The sequence below is a fragment of the Aspergillus bombycis genome (genome assembly GCF_001792695.1).
Source record: "Aspergillus bombycis strain NRRL26010 chromosome Unknown contig00225, whole genome shotgun sequence".
Taxonomy (NCBI): Eukaryota; Fungi; Ascomycota; class Eurotiomycetes; order Eurotiales; family Aspergillaceae; genus Aspergillus; species Aspergillus bombycis.
Genome location: NW_019170227.1, coordinates 1 through 18288, shown reverse-complemented (window position 1 = coordinate 18288; position 18288 = coordinate 1). Strand labels below are relative to the sequence as shown.

Here is an 18288-nt window from a genome sequence, read left to right as displayed (position 1 = left end):
TGGAGTCGGACATTAACTTGAACAAGAGTATCCTCCATCTTGTGGAATAAGCTATACACCTCTTCCTGAAATTGTAACAGTGCTTGTTTGGTCTCTGAGTGCCAGGCAAGTTCGGCTTTCAAGTAGCTGACTTCGTAGGCCAAGTCCTCGACCTGCTTTCTCAAGCTTCTTGGTTGCATTTTTGATTTCTGAAGGCGGGAAGGAAGGCGCTCAATATTTGAAGAGGTGCCACCGTGTCGTAAGATCTCATGGTCTTGAGGTGTTACTTCCTCCTCAATCGCGTACAATGGGCGACGTTGATAGTGAGCGTTCATTTTAACATTTAAGGCCAAAAGATGGTGGAGGATGTGAAATTTGAGAAGGCCTATTTTGGTCTTTACAACGGGTTTGAGGCACTTGGCCAGAATGGAGAACTTGTTATATAAAGCTTATAGCTTACTGGAAGAAATGGGCCGCTCGAAAGGTCATGAAAGCCCCTAGACAAGCTGACAAATTTCTTGGAGCATGTAGATTTTGAAATGTTAAGGCATGATCACTTCTGCATTGGCTTCTCTATGTAGTTGGGCGTCAAATTCTCGCAAAATCATGCCTACTGCGTGGCCCTGTTTTGAAAAACCTAGGAATGTATGATATTCACTGGGCAGACTCAAATTTGAATACATGAATACACACGCGCAGGCAAATATACATACATACAGGAAGCGGAAGAAGGATACTACTGAATCCCTTCCATACCGTACATTACCTCTTTTGCCAAAGTTTGATCCGGCCTATCCAGGAGCTGGATGTCCCCTTCCACCGGTATTTCAGCTTGAAGAGAAACATCGTTGTATGCGTCCGCTGCCAGAAATGTGTTATCCCCATCGCTCCCATTAGTCGATGAGCAGCAGCCGAAAGTGGTCCGTATTGTCTCTTGAAGTGTTTCTATAATTCCTTCCTTGAGCTTGATCGTCATTTGGAGTTCCCTAATAGTCTCCTGGTTTTTCATGTTTTCCAAGCATATGGTGAATGCGTCGAGTGGTCTATCCTGGGAATGCTTTGCTGCAGACTCCGTTTCCACGAGAGATTTCACTAGCAGATTATTAATAGTGAATAGGGTTATGGTGCATGATTCCAGCTCTTGAGATTTTGCTCGTTCTGTGGCCAATTCTTGCTGAATCATGTTCATATCTCCGGAAGCCCGCGCAGCACGGGCTTCGAGAAGACCATTCCTCCATTGCAAATCTGCTAGTCTTTCCTCTAATTGACGGCAGCAGCATCGTTCCTGCTGGAGGTGGGAGTGATATTCGTTGCATCGGAGTTCCAATTGACTCTGGTATGCTTTGGACGCTCGTTCACGCTCCAGAAATTCCTTAGTTAGCTTGGAGATATTCTGTCTGTCGAACTGTTCGTCTTGAGTGACCTTTCGATTTGTATGTAAGCAAGGACTCCAGGATACAGATTTGGGCTCTGTGCGTACCGATGGGAACCCGCTATGGGAAGGCAGTGAATTTTCCATAGTGTTGCTCATGTTTTCCCTATTTCAGGTGCAGAATATGTCGCTTTAGGTAATTAGTTGTACAAAGTAGGCTTCGGTACGGAATATTTATTATGTGGGACGGCAATTATAAAAACAGGCTTTCCCAAAGCTGAAGGGTGATGACCGTACAATTACCATTTCTCAAATAAATTTCATCCGGTAGACCCGCAGGATAAATTACAATGGTACTAGCTCAGTCCATAGCCGAGATTTTCTTGAGCGTTGCATGGGCCGCCAAGGTTACCCATACCGCGTAATATTACTTTATTTCATTATAAGAAGTGGGTCCGTGAATAAATTACAATGATACCACACTAAAATGTAAATAGCCCACCAGATGCTGGCGTTTGCATGAAACACATGCATAACCTCTGAAGCTAATTTTATTTGGAAGAATGGGCGGCAATCACGAACACATCCGTCGATACCCCGAAAATGGACCTTCCACGAGTTATAATATGAATTTAATAGGATATAGAAGATCAGTAATTTTTCGCTTTACCACATATTCACTTTGTAAGGCTGAGGATACGCTACCATTATGGGGAAGTCGAAGGCAAAGTCGACAAACACTACACCGAAGCTAGGTTCGAGGCTATGAGGAATCCTGACAAAAGTCCTTCTAGACAACTATCTACCATGAATCGGCCTTGGAATGGAGTCTAGGCGTTATATATCCAGGCTTTACATACTTCCAGCCCTTATTCTAGAAGAGAGAAGGAAAATCCACTCCCATGTATACTAATAGTCTTTTATTAGTTCGACTGTAACGGTATAAGAAGAAACAGAAACATAGAACAAATAGATAAATGAACCGTGGGTCCACAATCCTCTCAGCTGCTGATAGCAGTGCCCATGCCTTCTCCTTCACTATCGTAGGAACCCATCAAGTCGTCAGAATCACGGTGTCTCGAAAGACGGGCAAGTAGATGATGAAATCTCCGACAGGCATCATCCACACCTAAACTCATGGTATTTACCCGGTCATTTTCCTTGTTGAATGTTTTGGCAAAGTCATGCAACCACTTCGAATAGTTGTCCATCCTGCTAGGAAGTAGCATCAATTCGTCAACAGCGTCACCAATAGAGCTGACTCTTGCTTCCAGGTTGTTTACCCTCTCCAGTAATTTATTCACCTTATCGTCTGTATGTGCATCATTTTCTCGGTTACGTCCCTCGTCCACACCTGTATCTCTTCCATGTTCGACTTCTTTGGAGTTCTGGCTTATTTTGTTGATTTGCGACTCCATATTTGATAACTTCTGGAACAATATGTCCCTGGTGCGTTTATGAATTAGCATTGTGATAAATAGGGATACAAAGGACTAGCTTACCCTGTTGTAGGGCGACACGGCATGCTGTTCTGGGAAAGGCTGTGGGATAAGTCAGTCAGACATCAGCCGGTACCATCGTTGGACATGCTCACGTTGCCCCTTGTCCTTGTGAATCGTAAAAACTGTTATAGATGCCCCTAGACACGGTCTCCTCTGTCCGGTGGGCATTTCGGCGCGGTGATGGAACAATGGGCGGACTGCGTTGGGCTGCCAAGATATCATCCACCGCAACAGCAGATGTATCTTGGTGGCGCAACGCCTCCCTAGTTATAGGGCTATAGTCTAGGTTGTCAACGCCCGTATCTTGTTCAAAGTTGTATGGGAACTCAGGAAATGGGTACATTATGAAAAGTAATAAATATAGATAAATGAAACCAGTTTGCATAGATCATATGTCCCTTAGAGGTAACGGCCGGCGCTTTATACTGCTGCCGACCCGATCACTGAATGAGGTAAGTGCTTTGCCTCTCATTCTAGACTAGAATTTACCCCGGTAGGATGCTAGTTATCACGGTATCAATTGCTCTAAGCGGAGGCAAACTTACAAGAGCAGACCGCTGTTCTATTGTGACATCCTTGGTGAAGAGATAGGAAACTGTTTCTGCCCCAACCCTGAAGTTTATTTAATCTCACTGAAAATAACTATGGTTTGAATACATCTGCGATGGTGATGACGGTGAGGTATGTTAAAACACTCTAAAAATGGAAATAAAATACAATTGTATTTACATTATTTGGTATCTATATACTATCAGTATCTTATCTTAATGATTGCTCCAATGAATACCCTGAAACAGAAGCGAGACATTGATCGATTGTTTCGACCCCTGGTGCCAGCAAACTGCCATCTAATTAGACAAGCGTGTAGTTAAAGGATAATCGCATAGCTAGTGGTTATAGATTTATTTCCCATTGATAAATTAGGGTGGTCAAACAAGAAACCTGCCTCGTAGTGAAGACGATAGATAAGCTGCACTATCTGCTCAGCTCAGACGACAGTAAATAAGTTCTGAAAAAAAAAGAAATTCAGTATGCGTCCAAGAAACGATAGTAGCTGGCTCGATGTCAGACACGGCGGGGATGATACTTTTGTTGTCCAGGACCACGGCCGATTGACGCAATTAATTTCTGAATTGCCTCGATCAAATCATCAATATCCTCTACTATCAGTTTTCATTGGTAATAAGACCAAAGATGTTGCACTCCAGACAATCTTCCCCCATAACAATATTCGAAGAACCCGGTCAAAATCCAGTATCGGTCTGCGGTACGATACAGCCTCCGTTGGCAGCGACAATCCGACCCTATTCGCCGATGGAGATATTAATTCAAACAGGGAATGCAACGATCCCATGCCAGGGGTACATGACTATTCGGTCACATGGGACGTTGATAACACTAATAATGCATTAAAACTGCTCTATGCTCATCTGTTATTTATCTTCGCTGATGTCGTGTGCATTTTTGCCGATGACTTCCCTGATATTGCGTCAGTGGCTCAGTTCTTGATCGATTGTATTGAGTCTGGTTCACAATCGACACTTCCTAGAGTGGTCCGACCTCGGGTACTTGTGGTTCTAGCAGATTATCCGGACCAAGCCATTCAAGACGGTTCTGCGGTCGAAAGTTTCTACCAGAAGCTACACGCAGCTGGCCCCACTCGCCTCTCCGAGCCATTCGCATTTATAAACCTTGTGTACTTGGATTTCAATCATTCTGAGCAAACCAGATACGACCGATTGCGCGTATGGCTGAAAATACAGAGCGATGATATTAGGACTGTCCGCAGGGTAAACTGGGCAGAGTGGAACACATTACAATTAAACGCTTTTTTCCGGTCGGCACTTAGACAGTTATCGTCGAATGACAAATTCCCGTTTAATTTTGTGAAAGCATCCAGGGAAGAAAATCCCGTACCTGCCGGACTGAGCAACCACATCTTGCACTATATGGAGGTTGGCACTCGGCAAGGATGTTCGCTGGAGACCTTACTTTCAAGTATGGCGTCTGCCTTGATAATGGACCACTATGTGCCTGATATGATTCGTATGACTTTCCCCATGTCTCTCATTCCCGGCCTCTGTCTCCACAATTTTTGAACTTTTCCCTAATCAGAATGTAGTGATGGAACCACGGGCCGTCCTACGAACTCTATATCGTCCCGCATTCCTCCAGGCGTTCCGTGATTACAGGGGGCCGAAGCTCCCAAGGCCAGTTGCGATGTTGATCTCTGGAGTGGAGCAAGAGTTTGTAAGACAGTTCCAGTTGCTACAATCTACTGGACAGTCATCTCTAGATTTTCGACGTTGCCAACTTTTATCAATGAGCGCCGAATTAAGTAAAATACAATCGGACCGAATCTGTTTCTACTGCCTAGTTCGTCCCGCACAACATTCCCAGGCGTGTGGCCATACGGTTTGTGATCTCTGTCCCCAATTATTTGGAGAACCAGCTCTAGACGCAGAGTATCGTTTTACCATGTCGATGTGTCTACTGTGCCAGTCACAAGCTACAGCCGTGATCGACGTACTTCCGCCTACTATGAACCCAACTGTATTGGCCATCGACGGTGGGGGTGTCCGGGGTGGTATCCCGTTGGAGTACCTAATACTGATTCAAGAAAGGCTAGGTGTGGAGTGTCGATTGGTCGACTTGGTAGATGTATCCGTCGGATCAAGCTCCGGTAAGTTTGCCCCTGAATTAGCGTGTCCCAAACTCCCGGGTCGGGCTGGCCCACAGCTGATAACAAATTGCCGTTCTCCAAATAACCCGAAGTGGGGCAACGTTGTTAATGACAACAGGGGGCTTGCTTGTTCTAGGCCTGATCGGCATGGAGTGGGATGCACCCGCCTGCTCCCAAACATTTGATCTTCTCGCGCGGCGTATTTTCCGTGAACGCCGACAGCCAGTAATATCTTGGTTGCTGCGCTTGGTATTGGGGCGGGATTCGCTCCTTGGGAATATCCCGAAATGGCTGTCCTGGTTTCTCCATGATAGCTGCTACGACCCCAGAATCTTTGACATCAGCCTGCAGGAAGCATTTAGCGGAAGCAGGCGTGTCTTTGATCCAGTCGGCGAGCCCTCACAATCACCCGTGCATTCCAAATCTAAGTTTGGAGTTATTGCAGCGAGTATTGCCAAGGATACTAGATCCTTCGTCTTTGGTAATTTTAATGCAGTTGACTGGTTTTGTAAAGATCATGGTAAGAGCGCTCTACTTTACGCGGAAGATGCCCCAACTGACGCGCTTGTCTGTAGGCTACGAACTATTTCGGGCCGAAACGAGGAACGCTGAGCCATTCATGTGGGAAGTGTAAGTTGCCTTCAAATGCCAGAACTGTTATCTCAATCCTTACACAGCACAGCGGGAGGGCTACAGCTGCAGCTCCATTGTAAGTAATATACGTTTTTCTTTCCCCTGCCGCGTCCCTATTCCAAAATTTCTAATAAGGCTGGCTAGCTACTTTTCCACGGCCCATTTACGCCACATAGGCTCATTTCAGGATGGGGGGTTGCAAGATAATTTCGCGGCTGGTATTGCCGGCAGACTGTGTCGCCGGATCTGGCCCTCCAAGGCGGGTATTGCAAGACTAATTTCAATGGGCACCGGCGATGCTAGCCCTCCTACCGACCGTTCGCCCCACTTTCGTCATGTTTTTCGAGACGGCTTTCTCCGGAGAGGATTTGACGCTTTCATGTCCAACTTGGGTACCACATCAAAATGGCTGCAGATGGTCGAACACTTGGATAGTGCTGTCAGACCCGACTATATTCGGTTGGATGTCTCTCTGAACGACATCCCATGCACTATTGATGACGCTGAGGCTATGGATGATTACCGTAACCTGGTTATTCTCCAACCAGGTAGCGCCCGAATGGCCGGTGAGGTAGCAACATCTCTGCTTGTTGCTCGCTTCTTCTTTACACTGGAAAGTCATTTGGAGATTGAGTCTATTGGGACACATATCTGGTGTCACGGCACCATTCGATGCAAGGGACCAATCAAGGCTGTTGTAAGGGCCCTCGAGCGAATGCACTCCGAGAGGGTCGACTTTGTCAGCGATTCGGAGCATCTAGGTGCCTTTGGTGGTGACGACGATGTATGCCGCGCCTGTGGTCGCTACTCAAAATCTGTCTCCCTGTTCCTCCAACATCCTAGTGAGGTGTTTAACATCTACATGCGTATTAATAAACATCCAAAGTGGAGAATTAGCGGTTTCCCGGCTTCCGCGGTATCCATTAGTGAGGCCCAGCAACTAGAACACCCATTTGGCCGATCAGACCACGGTCAACCAATTAATACACCGTGTGCCTTATGTGACGGCCTAGCCAATCCATTTCGAGGAACCCGCAGGAAGCGCACTTCTATGATGTCCATGGAGGAACAGGGGAGAAAGCGAGCCCGTGTGGTGGGTCAAGCTCAAGTTTACACTGCAGGGAGTTAATTTTGGAACGTGCCTGCAAGGATCTCCAAAACGCTTATGACCCCCGTGGTACTTTTGTTTCCATTTACTTTTTCTTTTCCTGATATTTCTGATCCTTGATTAAATTTTCCGCAGTGTGTTTTTTTGCCATTGTCTTGTACTCAATTATATTTTGTATTTTACGTTGTATTTTATCCAAACTTTTATTCCTTCTGTTCAGTTTCGGTTTTTTATTTTTAGTTTTACTTTCTTTTTTATTACTGCCTTTCAGATTCAGTCCCACATCAATAAAAAACGACTCGCGACGCTAGTGCTTGAAATATCAATCCAAAAATATAAATTTTCTTCTCCTTCCACTGGTATTAGAATATGGATTTTATAAGTATTTATTTATTTCGGCCGGTATAGTCTGATGAATGTATCAACGTCAAATGATTTCCGTTTGAAGATGACAAAGTCTACCTTTACCCGGAGAACTTCTGACCATTACAACGATAAACGCAAGTGTATCATTGACGACGCATTGGAGATGTCAATATTTCATGATTGTAAAGTCTACGTCTTTATTGACTGTCCACACGAAGCCTTCACTTTCAAATCCGTGGAAGACCGAGTCTGGCCACCCCCGGACCAATTCCTTGTAAGTGTTGTAACGCAGGTCGATTTTATACTACCTCTCTTACAAGGGAGTCTTTTTCTAATCCTCTACTAATGAAGTTGTTTTCTTCAGGAAAAGTCTAGGCCGCGGATGACTAGGCTGCATGGTCCCGACCTAGTATGTTCAAGGCTCTCTGAGTCCGAGCGAAAGGAATTCATCCAACTGCTGCTTTTTTTCTTTGACTTGGCTTGTCGCTGGAAACTGCCCTCCCAAAGATATGCGCCAGAGGAGCAGAATTACTCCAGTGCCAGCATAGAAGGAATTAATAATCATGAGCGATATGAGGAAAGTGTCTATGGGCTTGCCGCCGAGAAGCTTGGTAGTGAAGGTACCAAACCGGTGGAGGATGAATTTGATGATATGTAAATTATTTGCGTGCTCAACCTAGCATTCCGGTAGTGACGGCGACAGATGTTTTCGCTTTGGGGATTTAAATCGAACACCATTGAGTTACACTGATGCTTAATTCTCTATCTGTAGGTGAAGGGGGAAGGGATGTATATCACATGACTTATGCATGACTCGCTGAATATATATATTTACGCCAAATCGCGCAAGTTGCGGTGCTAATTTTCTTCCTTCAAGGATTCAACAATGACTAACAACGTACCCTCCGATGCGCTCACTCTTAACACGGGGCTCATAGAGAACCCTTACTTTCTTACAATTATTGGCATTCTGCTTCTATTGTGTATTTATTGGCTGACCAAGAACATTACGCTATTTATCAACACCCGTCATTCTTGCTTGGGTTCAATGAGTCCATACCATCTTTTCCTTCGATATCTAGCCTACCCAAGGACTAGCTGGGGGGTTTGGGGTCTTGACACCTTATCACCGTTACAAGCGGTTGGACTTTTACTATATATATCTGCCAACTGCATTGTTAACCTCATCTGGACGAAGTCTGTCTCGGAAAAGGGAACTCGTGCTGCTCATCTCTCCCTTATCAATTTACTACCGCTTTACTTCTCTGGTGGTCGAGAGTTTAGTGCACGCCTTCTTGGGCTATCATTAGAAACGTATGGAATCATTCACCGCTCCACAGGCTTTGTGGCGGTCCTCCAAGCAACCGTTCACGTTATCATTTCCTATCAAAACATTGTCTTTGACATATCGAAGTCCACAGATTTTTGGGGCCTCCTGGCAAGTTAATTTACCTCTCTCACGCTTCAATCCTGTTACCTAGCCCTTTTCTTCATGCTCTTTGTCTATTCAAATCCTCTGAAGTATTACAGTACTACCCGATCCAACATCGGCTAATGAAATATTAGGGAGGGTGTATGTTTTTGTCACTCTTGTTGCTACCAATGGTAAGACGTCGAATTTACGAGTTGTTTTTAGTCACTCACTTAACATGTGCTGTCCTTGGCCTCATCTCCATCTGGCAACATCTTGGATCGTCACATAACATGTCCCGCAAATATCTTCTGGCATGCATCTGTATGTTCTCAGCTACAGGTATATTTCAGCTAGCGCGCATCCTTTATCGCAACAAAGTTCTGGGCAAGAAGACTGTCCGCCTGGCCATGAAACCTTACACTGAAGAAATTGTGCAAGCCGTACTGCATCTACCTCGCCCTTGGGTGGTACGTGCTGGGGAGAGAGTCAGTCTCGGGATACCATCTCTAGGGCTATTTTATCTGTTCCAATCTCACCCTTTCGCCATCACCTGGTGGGAAGATAATGGGGAGGGAGAAGCCAATTCGATCTTTGTGATGTTCCGGGCTCGGACTGGTTTTACTCGAAAAGCTCTGAAATATATGGAACCGGATCGCGAGTACTGGGCTTGGATCGATGGACCATTTGGGCCGTCCCCAGTCCATCATTACGGTCTCTCGAGAGAAGTAGGTGACTATGGTCATATACTGATGATCACGACCGGGATTGGGATCGCAGCACAACTTCCCTATATTAAAGAACTACTGCATAGGCGCCGCAGCGCTAGGATAATAACACAGAAGATTACCCTAGTCTGGCAACTGGATCGAACAGGTGACTGGGAGAGTGCTCGGGATTGGCTTCAAAACCTTGTCAAGCAAGACGATGGTTATGTATATACCCATTGTTCTCCCCGGATTTAGTTTCTCACCGAGAAGATTCTGACTCGGTATAGATGCTAGAAGTTATGGTTTACGATCCTTCAAGCGTGGATAACCTCCAGGAGCCCCGAAAAATTGGTCACCACGATCTAATTGCCTTCTATGGGGGTGAAGTGGAGTGGAAAAAGGTCCTCTCTGCCGAAATGCAGCGACAGTCGGGTAAACTTCTGGTGGCGGGTAAGTTTTTTTTGTTAGATTCATTTGATCAGTTACACACTGACAAACAAGGTAGTTTCGGCTAAGCACCGTATCCGGGGCTTGGTGCGGCGTTTAGTGAGAAACAACGTATGGCTTGATGTCGAGCTTTTTGAGTTGGAGTTCCAGCCTTGGCAAGAGAAAAGAGACTGGATATCGTTTTTTACACCCTAGGGGGGCAACGTTATGTTACTGCAGGGAAGGCCTATTTCAGTCGAGACTGTAACTTGATGATTAAATTACATCTTAATGTAAGCTTTTGTTGTAAATTTCGTCGTAGTACCACTGAAACCATTTGGTATTTCTATTATATGATTGATTTTCTTTGTAGTATTTTCCCCTATCTGGATGTAGTACACAAACCTTGTCCGTATTTAGAATATAATGGGCTCAGATGCTACCCTATTTTTATTTAATCTCCACTTGTTTCTATAGCCAGAATAATATAAACTGGATGCCATTTACCCCCGTGGTTAATGATAAGCTGACAGGTCGCTATCATTATATGTTATCACATAATGCCTAGCAAGGATAAGCAAGTTATGGTGAACAATAACACAAAGCGATCTAAGTGGAGATCGAAATGCCGACAACGCTTGTCTGACCATATCGGTACGAGTGGTTTGATTTATTTGATGTGCTACGCTAATACAAAGGTGTTTAAGCGGACACGCTAGGAATTTATATCAAGCCGATTAATGTTCGACTCAAGCTTGAAGGTGAAGAAGAAATGCCATATAAGTGGCATATTGAAAAGCCTGAGTTGGAGCCTATCTTTAAAAAGCAGCTGAGTAGACATTCCGTCGGTGTTTATATGCAGTTATATGTGGAAGTGGGGAGTTCGTTCTGGGCTATTCTGCCGGGTTCGAAACAGGTGTGGACTATGGTCAAAAGATATTCTAGAGATTTAATGACTCTTTTCTAGGCCTCATTGAAGCCCAGTCCCCAGGACCAAATTGAATCTTTACAGGCAGAAAATACGGCTCTTCTTGAAAGACTGAAGTTCTTTGAGGCATACGCAACAGAGATGGCTCAGGAGAAGGAGAGGCTCGAAAATGAAACATCCATCATAAAGGAGATGGCTGGAAGAAAGGATATATCGAATATCAAATTAGAGGGCGAAGTTTCAAACTTGAAGGAGACTATACAGACCTCCACGCTTCTTCTTAGCAACTATGAGCGGGAGATCCAAGAGTGGACTTCTACTGCGCAGTGCTACGAGGCTTATCGACTACAGTACATAAAGGGGTTAAACCAGGTGACGCAATTCTTGCAAGGGCTCAAGGATGGGATGGGACCACCTGGGCAATATTACACGTTGATAGGACAGAGCAAGAATAGATAATCTGGTATAAGGGCATCTTTCATCATGTGGACAAGATTGAGACTAGAGTAATATCTGGGATGCTGTATCGCTTGTACGCCTATCACAGTATTATGAAGAAGAAGACAGCACCAATCCAAATAACCTTAAGTGATAGACGCAAGGCAGGTCCTTCACTAGTTACGAGGCCTGTTGTTGCCGAGATAGGAACAGAAACTGGGGATGCAGTGGCAGTACCAGCAAATACGAAGGTTTCTTGTGGTCTCTCACTAGTAGTCGACAGAAAGACAATGGAGGTTATAAGGTCACCAAACCCATCGAATGTGGTTTTAGTGTTGCTTCGTGGAACCAAATACGATGGAGAGTGCCCACCTGCGCCTTCAGGTCTGAAACTTTCTACTGGATCCCTTTTTCCGTATTGATAACTAGTATCCCAAAGTGGCATCATATCGGACTTAGTTGGAAGGACAGAATCTCCGCCATTTAACATGCGATCTCTTGTTGGACTTGCAATGTTTGGGTAGTTGTAGGCTTGCTCGAAGATTATTCTGTGCGGTGTACTGGGGTAATGTGATGAGCAATACGTGGCCAAGCCAACGGTAATTATATCAAACATACCATGAGTGAAGCGAAACTGCACAAGAGGTTTCCAGGAAAAGTGAGATGGTATTTGAGACAGCCATCGTTTTGGGATATGTTGCTGCTAGACTTTATGCAAGAGACCTTAATTTATAGATATAATAAGTGTCAACCGTAGAATACCGCTATCTACGGATCTGGCCTAGCTGCCAAGCGATGTTCAGGTGACCTATGCTCGGTATTTACGCTACGTAGGCCCTTAAATAGGAAGAATCAGACCTTAATTTACCGTCATTTTGTGCCCTTTAGCTTTAGGCCTAGCTACTACCGAAACCTATCCTCTCTATAATATGTAATATACTAGAATGACATGTATAGTGCATATGTAACTGTATCCTAAGTCTAGACCTACCGTTAAGCACTAAATAAAAGCTCAGCAAGTCGGTGGGTCTAATGCCAGACAAAAATCGCTGTTGTAATATTACCGCTACCCCAGAGTCCATAACTATTGTGTATTTCTTTTTTGATAAAGGAAAAATATACTGAAGTAAAATGGTAATGTAAGAAAGAAAATGAAGAAGAGAACAGCCTTACCAGAGTAAGAGGTTGGGCTACTCGTATTGTTTACAGGTATCGCTGTGCATCACAAAAGATCTGATGTTAATCAGAAGGGTAGCGCGTCCACTTCATGAGGGGGGTTTTTTTTTTCAAAGGTCACTGATACTCGAATACAAATACTGAGCCAATCTGTCTTTTATCGATAGGCAAAAAGTAGCAGGGCGGACCAAAACTTATAAATACCATATCCTCTCTTCAGCTTCTAAGCCTTGCTAAACACGTTTGCTATCTTTCAAAACCATCGTTCTCAATTCAAACAATACTTTTCGAATCACAGCAACAAAATGGCTCAAAGCAACGCAGGCAATAGCGCCCCAGCAGGCACTGTGGGTGGTCCTGCACAGATTGCTCCAAGTACAGCAGTTGGAAATAATGACAATAACTTGCCTGGTGCCTGGAATCTTATTATACAGAAGGCCCAGTCCAAAGAGACCTATGTTGCCATGAAAAACGCCTTTAATGCTGGATCCGACAGCATGCAAGCCGCAACGACTTTCTTTATGGAACTAAATGAAGACATCCGGAACTACAATGTGGAGAATCAGGCAGATCGAGAAAGGGGTGTAATCCCTGAAGGTAAATACGAGGCGATGTACGATAAATGGATCGCGAAATTCGAGGCCGCCAAGTCTAATCAAGATGCGGAAGCGGCGTGGGGAACATATGATGACACATGCAAAGAGTTCTCATCGTTCAATAAGCAGCATGGTTTACCTGAGCATTGGCTTTTTAGCTCTGAACTTGTCGAACGGACCTTTGGCCCCCGGTCTACTGGCGGTGCTAGTGGCGGTACTAGTGGCGGTACTGACCCAGTAGGCATATCTAAGGAGGGCAGGTTATGGCGTGGAATTATCCATGATATGGAGAACAAGCTGTTGTTCCAGGAGATGCTATTGGAGTTGGAGAGTGTTGACTCTAATATGGAAGCCACAACAAGGTTCTTTGCCGAATTTAACCAGGAAATTCGCAGGTATAATAGGGTGGCTGATGGACATGACCACGACCAAGGTATACTCCCCGAAGACGGTTACAAGGAAATTTACGACGAGTGGATGACGGCTTTTAAAAAGGCTACGGCAGAGAATGACTCGGGTGCGATGTTGAGTGCTTTCAGTCAAGCAGCCAGCAAGTTCGAAGCTTTCAACAGACACCACAAGTTACCTGGTTGGACCATTGGGAGTCGGATTCTTGAAGACGCTCTTGGAGTTGTTGACGCACCAAAACTGGAAACAGATGAGGAGATGCTTCATAATATCGCACAGCATCCCGGAAGCGAAGCTGGCGATACCGACATAACTGAACTTGAGGAATTAGAGGAGGAAGCGAGGAATGATGCGAATTTATCTGGAGGCGAGGTGCTTTACTGGTGGAAACGGGGCGTTGGCTCCCAGGCCTTAGTGCGTTACGGCAGCGGGCGCTGTGCTACATACCGCATCCGAGCCGGCGCAAATGTGACTTATGACCAAAGCTGTGTTCCTCAGGTTCTTTCATCAGGTGCACTATCTACTGACCCGCAGTCGAAAAGCTCACGTGGCCGTGAAAAGGTTAGTGCTATTACTGAGTTTGGCACAGTCGAGGAAAAATGGAGGTATAACAGAGGCGATGTTCGCACAATTCTGGCTGTAGCATGGAAAGTTGACGACGATGACGAAGAAGGGATTGAACCACTGGACCTGCTCTGGCCAGAGGCTTACGCCGTTTATCCCTGTACCAAGGCTATAATTATGTGGAAAGATAAAGTGGTTACGCTGGAAGACCGGGCGTTCCTTCGTCGCGCCATCAAAGGGTCTAGTCTTCAAAAAGCCCAAGTTATCTACCAGAAAGCGCTGAAGCAGGAAATACGTTATCGGAGATCTGAGGGGCTACCATACCAGCATCTGCTCGACGAAAATCCGAGACGATCAATTATGAGGGATGAAGAAGCGGAAGAGCAAGAAGAGGAAGACGAGGAAGAGGAAGAGGAAGAGGATGTGGAGTTAACGAATGTCAGTGCCCTATCTAACCATGGCGGATCCGTGCGTCCTGCCAGTGCTCGTATCCCTAGTGCAAGCCGCTCTAGTATGCAGCCAGGCTTGCATCCTGGCCGTTCAGGCACTAGCCAGGTTCGGATTGTTGAGCCAACACGCCAACCTTCCGCACGGCCAGCCTCGACACGGCCAGCCTCGACACGTGGGACTCCTAGGTCCACATCAAAGAGCGTCTCAAGGGAAACGGACTCTCGAGATGGGGAGATTCGCTGGTTGCGGGAACAATTAAATATGTATGAAAGTGAAAGAAGAATCAACTATCAGCCTGCCTCAAAACGGGGAATGAGCCGAAGTTACGACCAAGTCTATGATGCCAGAGAGTCCGAAGTTTCCGAGTTCACACCACAGCCACGACGGCATCGTCGACGAGTTCAGCAAGGCCAAGTTTGGGACAACTGGAGCGGAAGATGGATTCCCACCAGGAGAGTGACCTAAAACTGCTTACTCATTGCGGCACGTTTGGTGATTTGGGTATTTTATCCCGAGCACAGCTCGAACTATAGGGAGTACCCGTTGAGTAGATGCTCAGCTGTACCTTGATACAGCAATTTCTTACATTCATTTTCGGTTTGCATTTTGGACAATTATTTTTGTCGTTCCTTCCTTCTTGTTCCTTCCAATCTACGTTTTATGTTACGCTTCTTCCGCTCCTTTTATTGAACATCTAGGCATGTATCTGGTCAGATTGTTTGCTATTTTCTATGTACTGGCTTCTTCCATTTTTTCACATGGCAAGTATGTACCTAAACCAGTAAAATCCAACTATTGTCACTCGTTTGAATATTGTACATGGGTTTACATAACGTTGCGGGACAATGACCCTGCGCCAACTAAGCAGAGGTATACTGATGGGAACCTTCCTGTTACATAGCTGCATGGTGGAATGACCTGATTTACCTAATCGAGACGATAAGAAATACAATTATAAAACAAAGAGAAATGGTTTTCACCTAGAACCGCCACTGTGGATTTATTACCGTAGCTGTCCATATGTCGAGTTAAATGTATTTTTCTCTTTCTGGGATTCATTTATATAGTCGATTTAATTTAATTTGACAGATCTAATAAGTTACCCAACAGGTAAGTCTTTCCGGAATGTGTGAAGATCAGGTGGCTAATATTACGTTCATTTTAACCTGCAAGCTATAAAAGTATGGTTCCAGCCACCCGACTAAACAGAAACACATTCTCAGGTATTGGCAATATGGAGAGCACTCGTGCTGCCCAAGTTGGCATACATTCCTTGCCGATTGAACTATTAACGATTATTGTCCAAATGGGAGAGATAAAATATTCCTTAAAGTCTCTATCGCAAGTCAACAAGGCCTTCCGTCAACTCTGTGCACCTTTATTATTTAACACCCTTCGAATCACATCTTCCACTGCAGGTCTGAGTTATCTGACCCAAGCATCACAGTCCCCGATCAGATCACTTGTGAAAACGATTCGCTATGAGGTTTCTGAACTCATTGATCCACGTAGGCTGTCTCATTGAGATTATGCATGTGGAAAGATGCTAATAGTTTCGCTTCTCTCAGTCACCCAGAATTGGGACACCTTCCGCGCCTGTATCTATCCTGTCTCTGAATATACCCGGGATCGAAAAGAGCGCTGGTCGACATTAGGGGGCCGTGATGTCTCGTACTCGACGGTATACTCCTACTTCTGCACCCGATCACAAGAACAGCATGCTATCATTCGATCTGACCATGACACGACGGTACTCTGTGCATCGCTTCCTTCTTTCCCGCATCTTAATACGATTCTGCTTCGATTTTCAAGCAACATTAAACAACCCTTTCGCTGGCTGGCAGACCGAGTGCTGCTGGATGGCCAAGTATCCTTTCCAGATCATGTAAGGAAAGTGGCCACAGCAATAAAGTCAGCTAAGGAATCCGGCATTTCTATTCAAATATTTATAATATCTGGATTCTATCCTCGATTTCTCCCAGAAAAGCTACACGAGCCGAATCTATTGAAAGATGCTCTCACTGATATTCAAGAACTACGGGTGGAAGATAGCCCCTCCCTCCTGGGGTTCTTTGCCCGTAGCCCACTACCAAGTCTTCGGCGGTTTGAGTTAGGCAGCTACTGGATGTCTGTCGCAGAACTTAAAGAGTTTGTCTACGCTCATGCCAATACACTTAGATATCTTCACCTGCAAGATATCTGGCTGCTGCGAGAGAAAGGTGAAGAGGGTTATATTGACCTATCACTAGCGACTACGGAAACGATTCTTGAGAGCATAAGGGATATTCGGCGCTCAAATATTCTCCAAGAGCTTACCATGAATAGACAGATCAATGGGATTTGCGAGATACGGGAGCTATTAAGGTAAAGAGTGGGAGGTGCTATGTATGCACTGGAGCCGCGGAATGAGAATGTGGTACTGTAATGCCAAAGTCTTAGCATTGGGGCCGCGAAATAATTGATATATGTTTGTAGGTCATATAATGGCTCATTAGTATGATGATATTGGTGTTATCTAAAATTTCATGAGGGGAAACAGAATGAAATGCTGTGGGGGACGCGGGATGGGTGTGGGGAAATAGGCATATACAAACAGTGCAAACAATCGTCAGATCTTAGACCGATTTCATGAATAACTGTATCTGAGCATTGCACTAGTATAATCCATTTATGGAAGGCGGAGTTTAGTTATTGAAAGCCTTGAGTCTAGATTTTACGTAGAAAAATAATCGGAGTCGCATTTTAGCTTATTTTTCCATGATACTCAAGTCTAGGCTGATATGCGGCATGCAGTTAGTAAGGGGTTACTTACCTTGGTAACTTACACAAGCCCACAAAGCGGGACCTCATTATGACCGCGAAGACGTTACTTACCGTAACCTAAAAGTATTGCTGTACGAAATGATCAAACTGGCTTCGGTCACCGTTCTGTTGACCTCTAGGTGGATCTTACGATCGGCAAACTACGGAGTAAATTATTTTTTATACAAACTGGAAAATTACCAAAGTTACATGATGTCACGCCTGCCGTAGATTATTATTTAGTCGCAAAAGTACCAAAATTATATATGTCCGACAGCAGAATATTAAATGACACTCATTTGCATAATTGCATGATGCAATGAAAGCTATAGCTACTATATGGTTCAGTCTAAAATTAAATCATTCTGGTTTCGTAAACAAGTATATTTGCACCCCGTAGTGAGTACACCTGAGCTGTTGTGGATTTGGTACCTCAATCTGTTTCCCATAAAGAAAAGGAAATGATGGGCATAGCTCTAGCTTCACAGACTATAGGCACTATGTGGTATATAATTTATAGACTTCAATTGAGAATTTATTGAAATTGTATGCTTAGACAGGCTCAGAGTTCTATGGGCAATGTTTTTCTAAGAGAGGTGGCCACGTCGTCGTTCTTATAGTATTCAAAGCACATAAACTGTCACCAGATAGCCCTGTACATAACGGATTAAATAACCCCCTGTCCTTGAATGGGAGTTTCGTTTCTTCTATCTAGTACACATGACCTGAAGATGCG

The 18288-nt window shown here is 44.8% G+C and overlaps 5 protein-coding genes across 5 annotated transcripts; all 5 read left to right on the top strand.

The window, feature by feature from the left end:
• Positions 1 to 3884: 3884 nt before the first annotated feature.
• Positions 3885 to 7298, top strand: ABOM_012150 (patatin-like phospholipase family protein; the record flags this gene model as incomplete). Its single annotated transcript, XM_022539278.1, has 6 exons — positions 3885 to 4899; positions 4976 to 5536; positions 5655 to 6056; positions 6112 to 6166; positions 6219 to 6245; positions 6314 to 7298. 6 exons carry the CDS (start codon positions 3885 to 3887, stop codon positions 7296 to 7298), a joined length of 3045 nt encoding a protein of 1014 aa, XP_022383008.1.
• A 2049-nt stretch (positions 7299 to 9347) lies between these two features.
• ABOM_012149 (NADPH oxidase family protein) lies at positions 9348 to 10406 on the top strand (the record flags this gene model as incomplete). Its single annotated transcript, XM_022539277.1, has 3 exons — positions 9348 to 9989; positions 10052 to 10214; positions 10270 to 10406. 3 exons carry the CDS (start codon positions 9348 to 9350, stop codon positions 10404 to 10406), a joined length of 942 nt encoding a protein of 313 aa, XP_022383004.1.
• Positions 10407 to 10750: 344 nt separating this feature from the next.
• Positions 10751 to 11577, top strand: ABOM_012148 (uncharacterized protein; the record flags this gene model as incomplete). Its single annotated transcript, XM_022539276.1, has 3 exons — positions 10751 to 10844; positions 10898 to 11106; positions 11158 to 11577. 3 exons carry the CDS (start codon positions 10751 to 10753, stop codon positions 11575 to 11577), a joined length of 723 nt encoding a protein of 240 aa, XP_022383005.1.
• A 1460-nt stretch (positions 11578 to 13037) lies between these two features.
• On the top strand, positions 13038 to 15215 carry ABOM_012147 (uncharacterized protein; the record flags this gene model as incomplete). The annotated part of the gene is made up of 1 exon (XM_022539275.1): positions 13038 to 15215. One exon carries the CDS (start codon positions 13038 to 13040, stop codon positions 15213 to 15215), a length of 2178 nt encoding a protein of 725 aa, XP_022383006.1.
• Positions 15216 to 15984: 769 nt separating this feature from the next.
• Positions 15985 to 17118, top strand: ABOM_012146 (uncharacterized protein; the record flags this gene model as incomplete). The annotated part of the gene is made up of 2 exons (XM_022539274.1): positions 15985 to 16258; positions 16319 to 17118. The coding sequence occupies 2 exons, from the start codon at positions 15985 to 15987 to the stop codon at positions 17116 to 17118; spliced, it is 1074 nt and encodes a 357-aa protein (XP_022383007.1).
• Positions 17119 to 18288: the final 1170 nt, after the last annotated feature.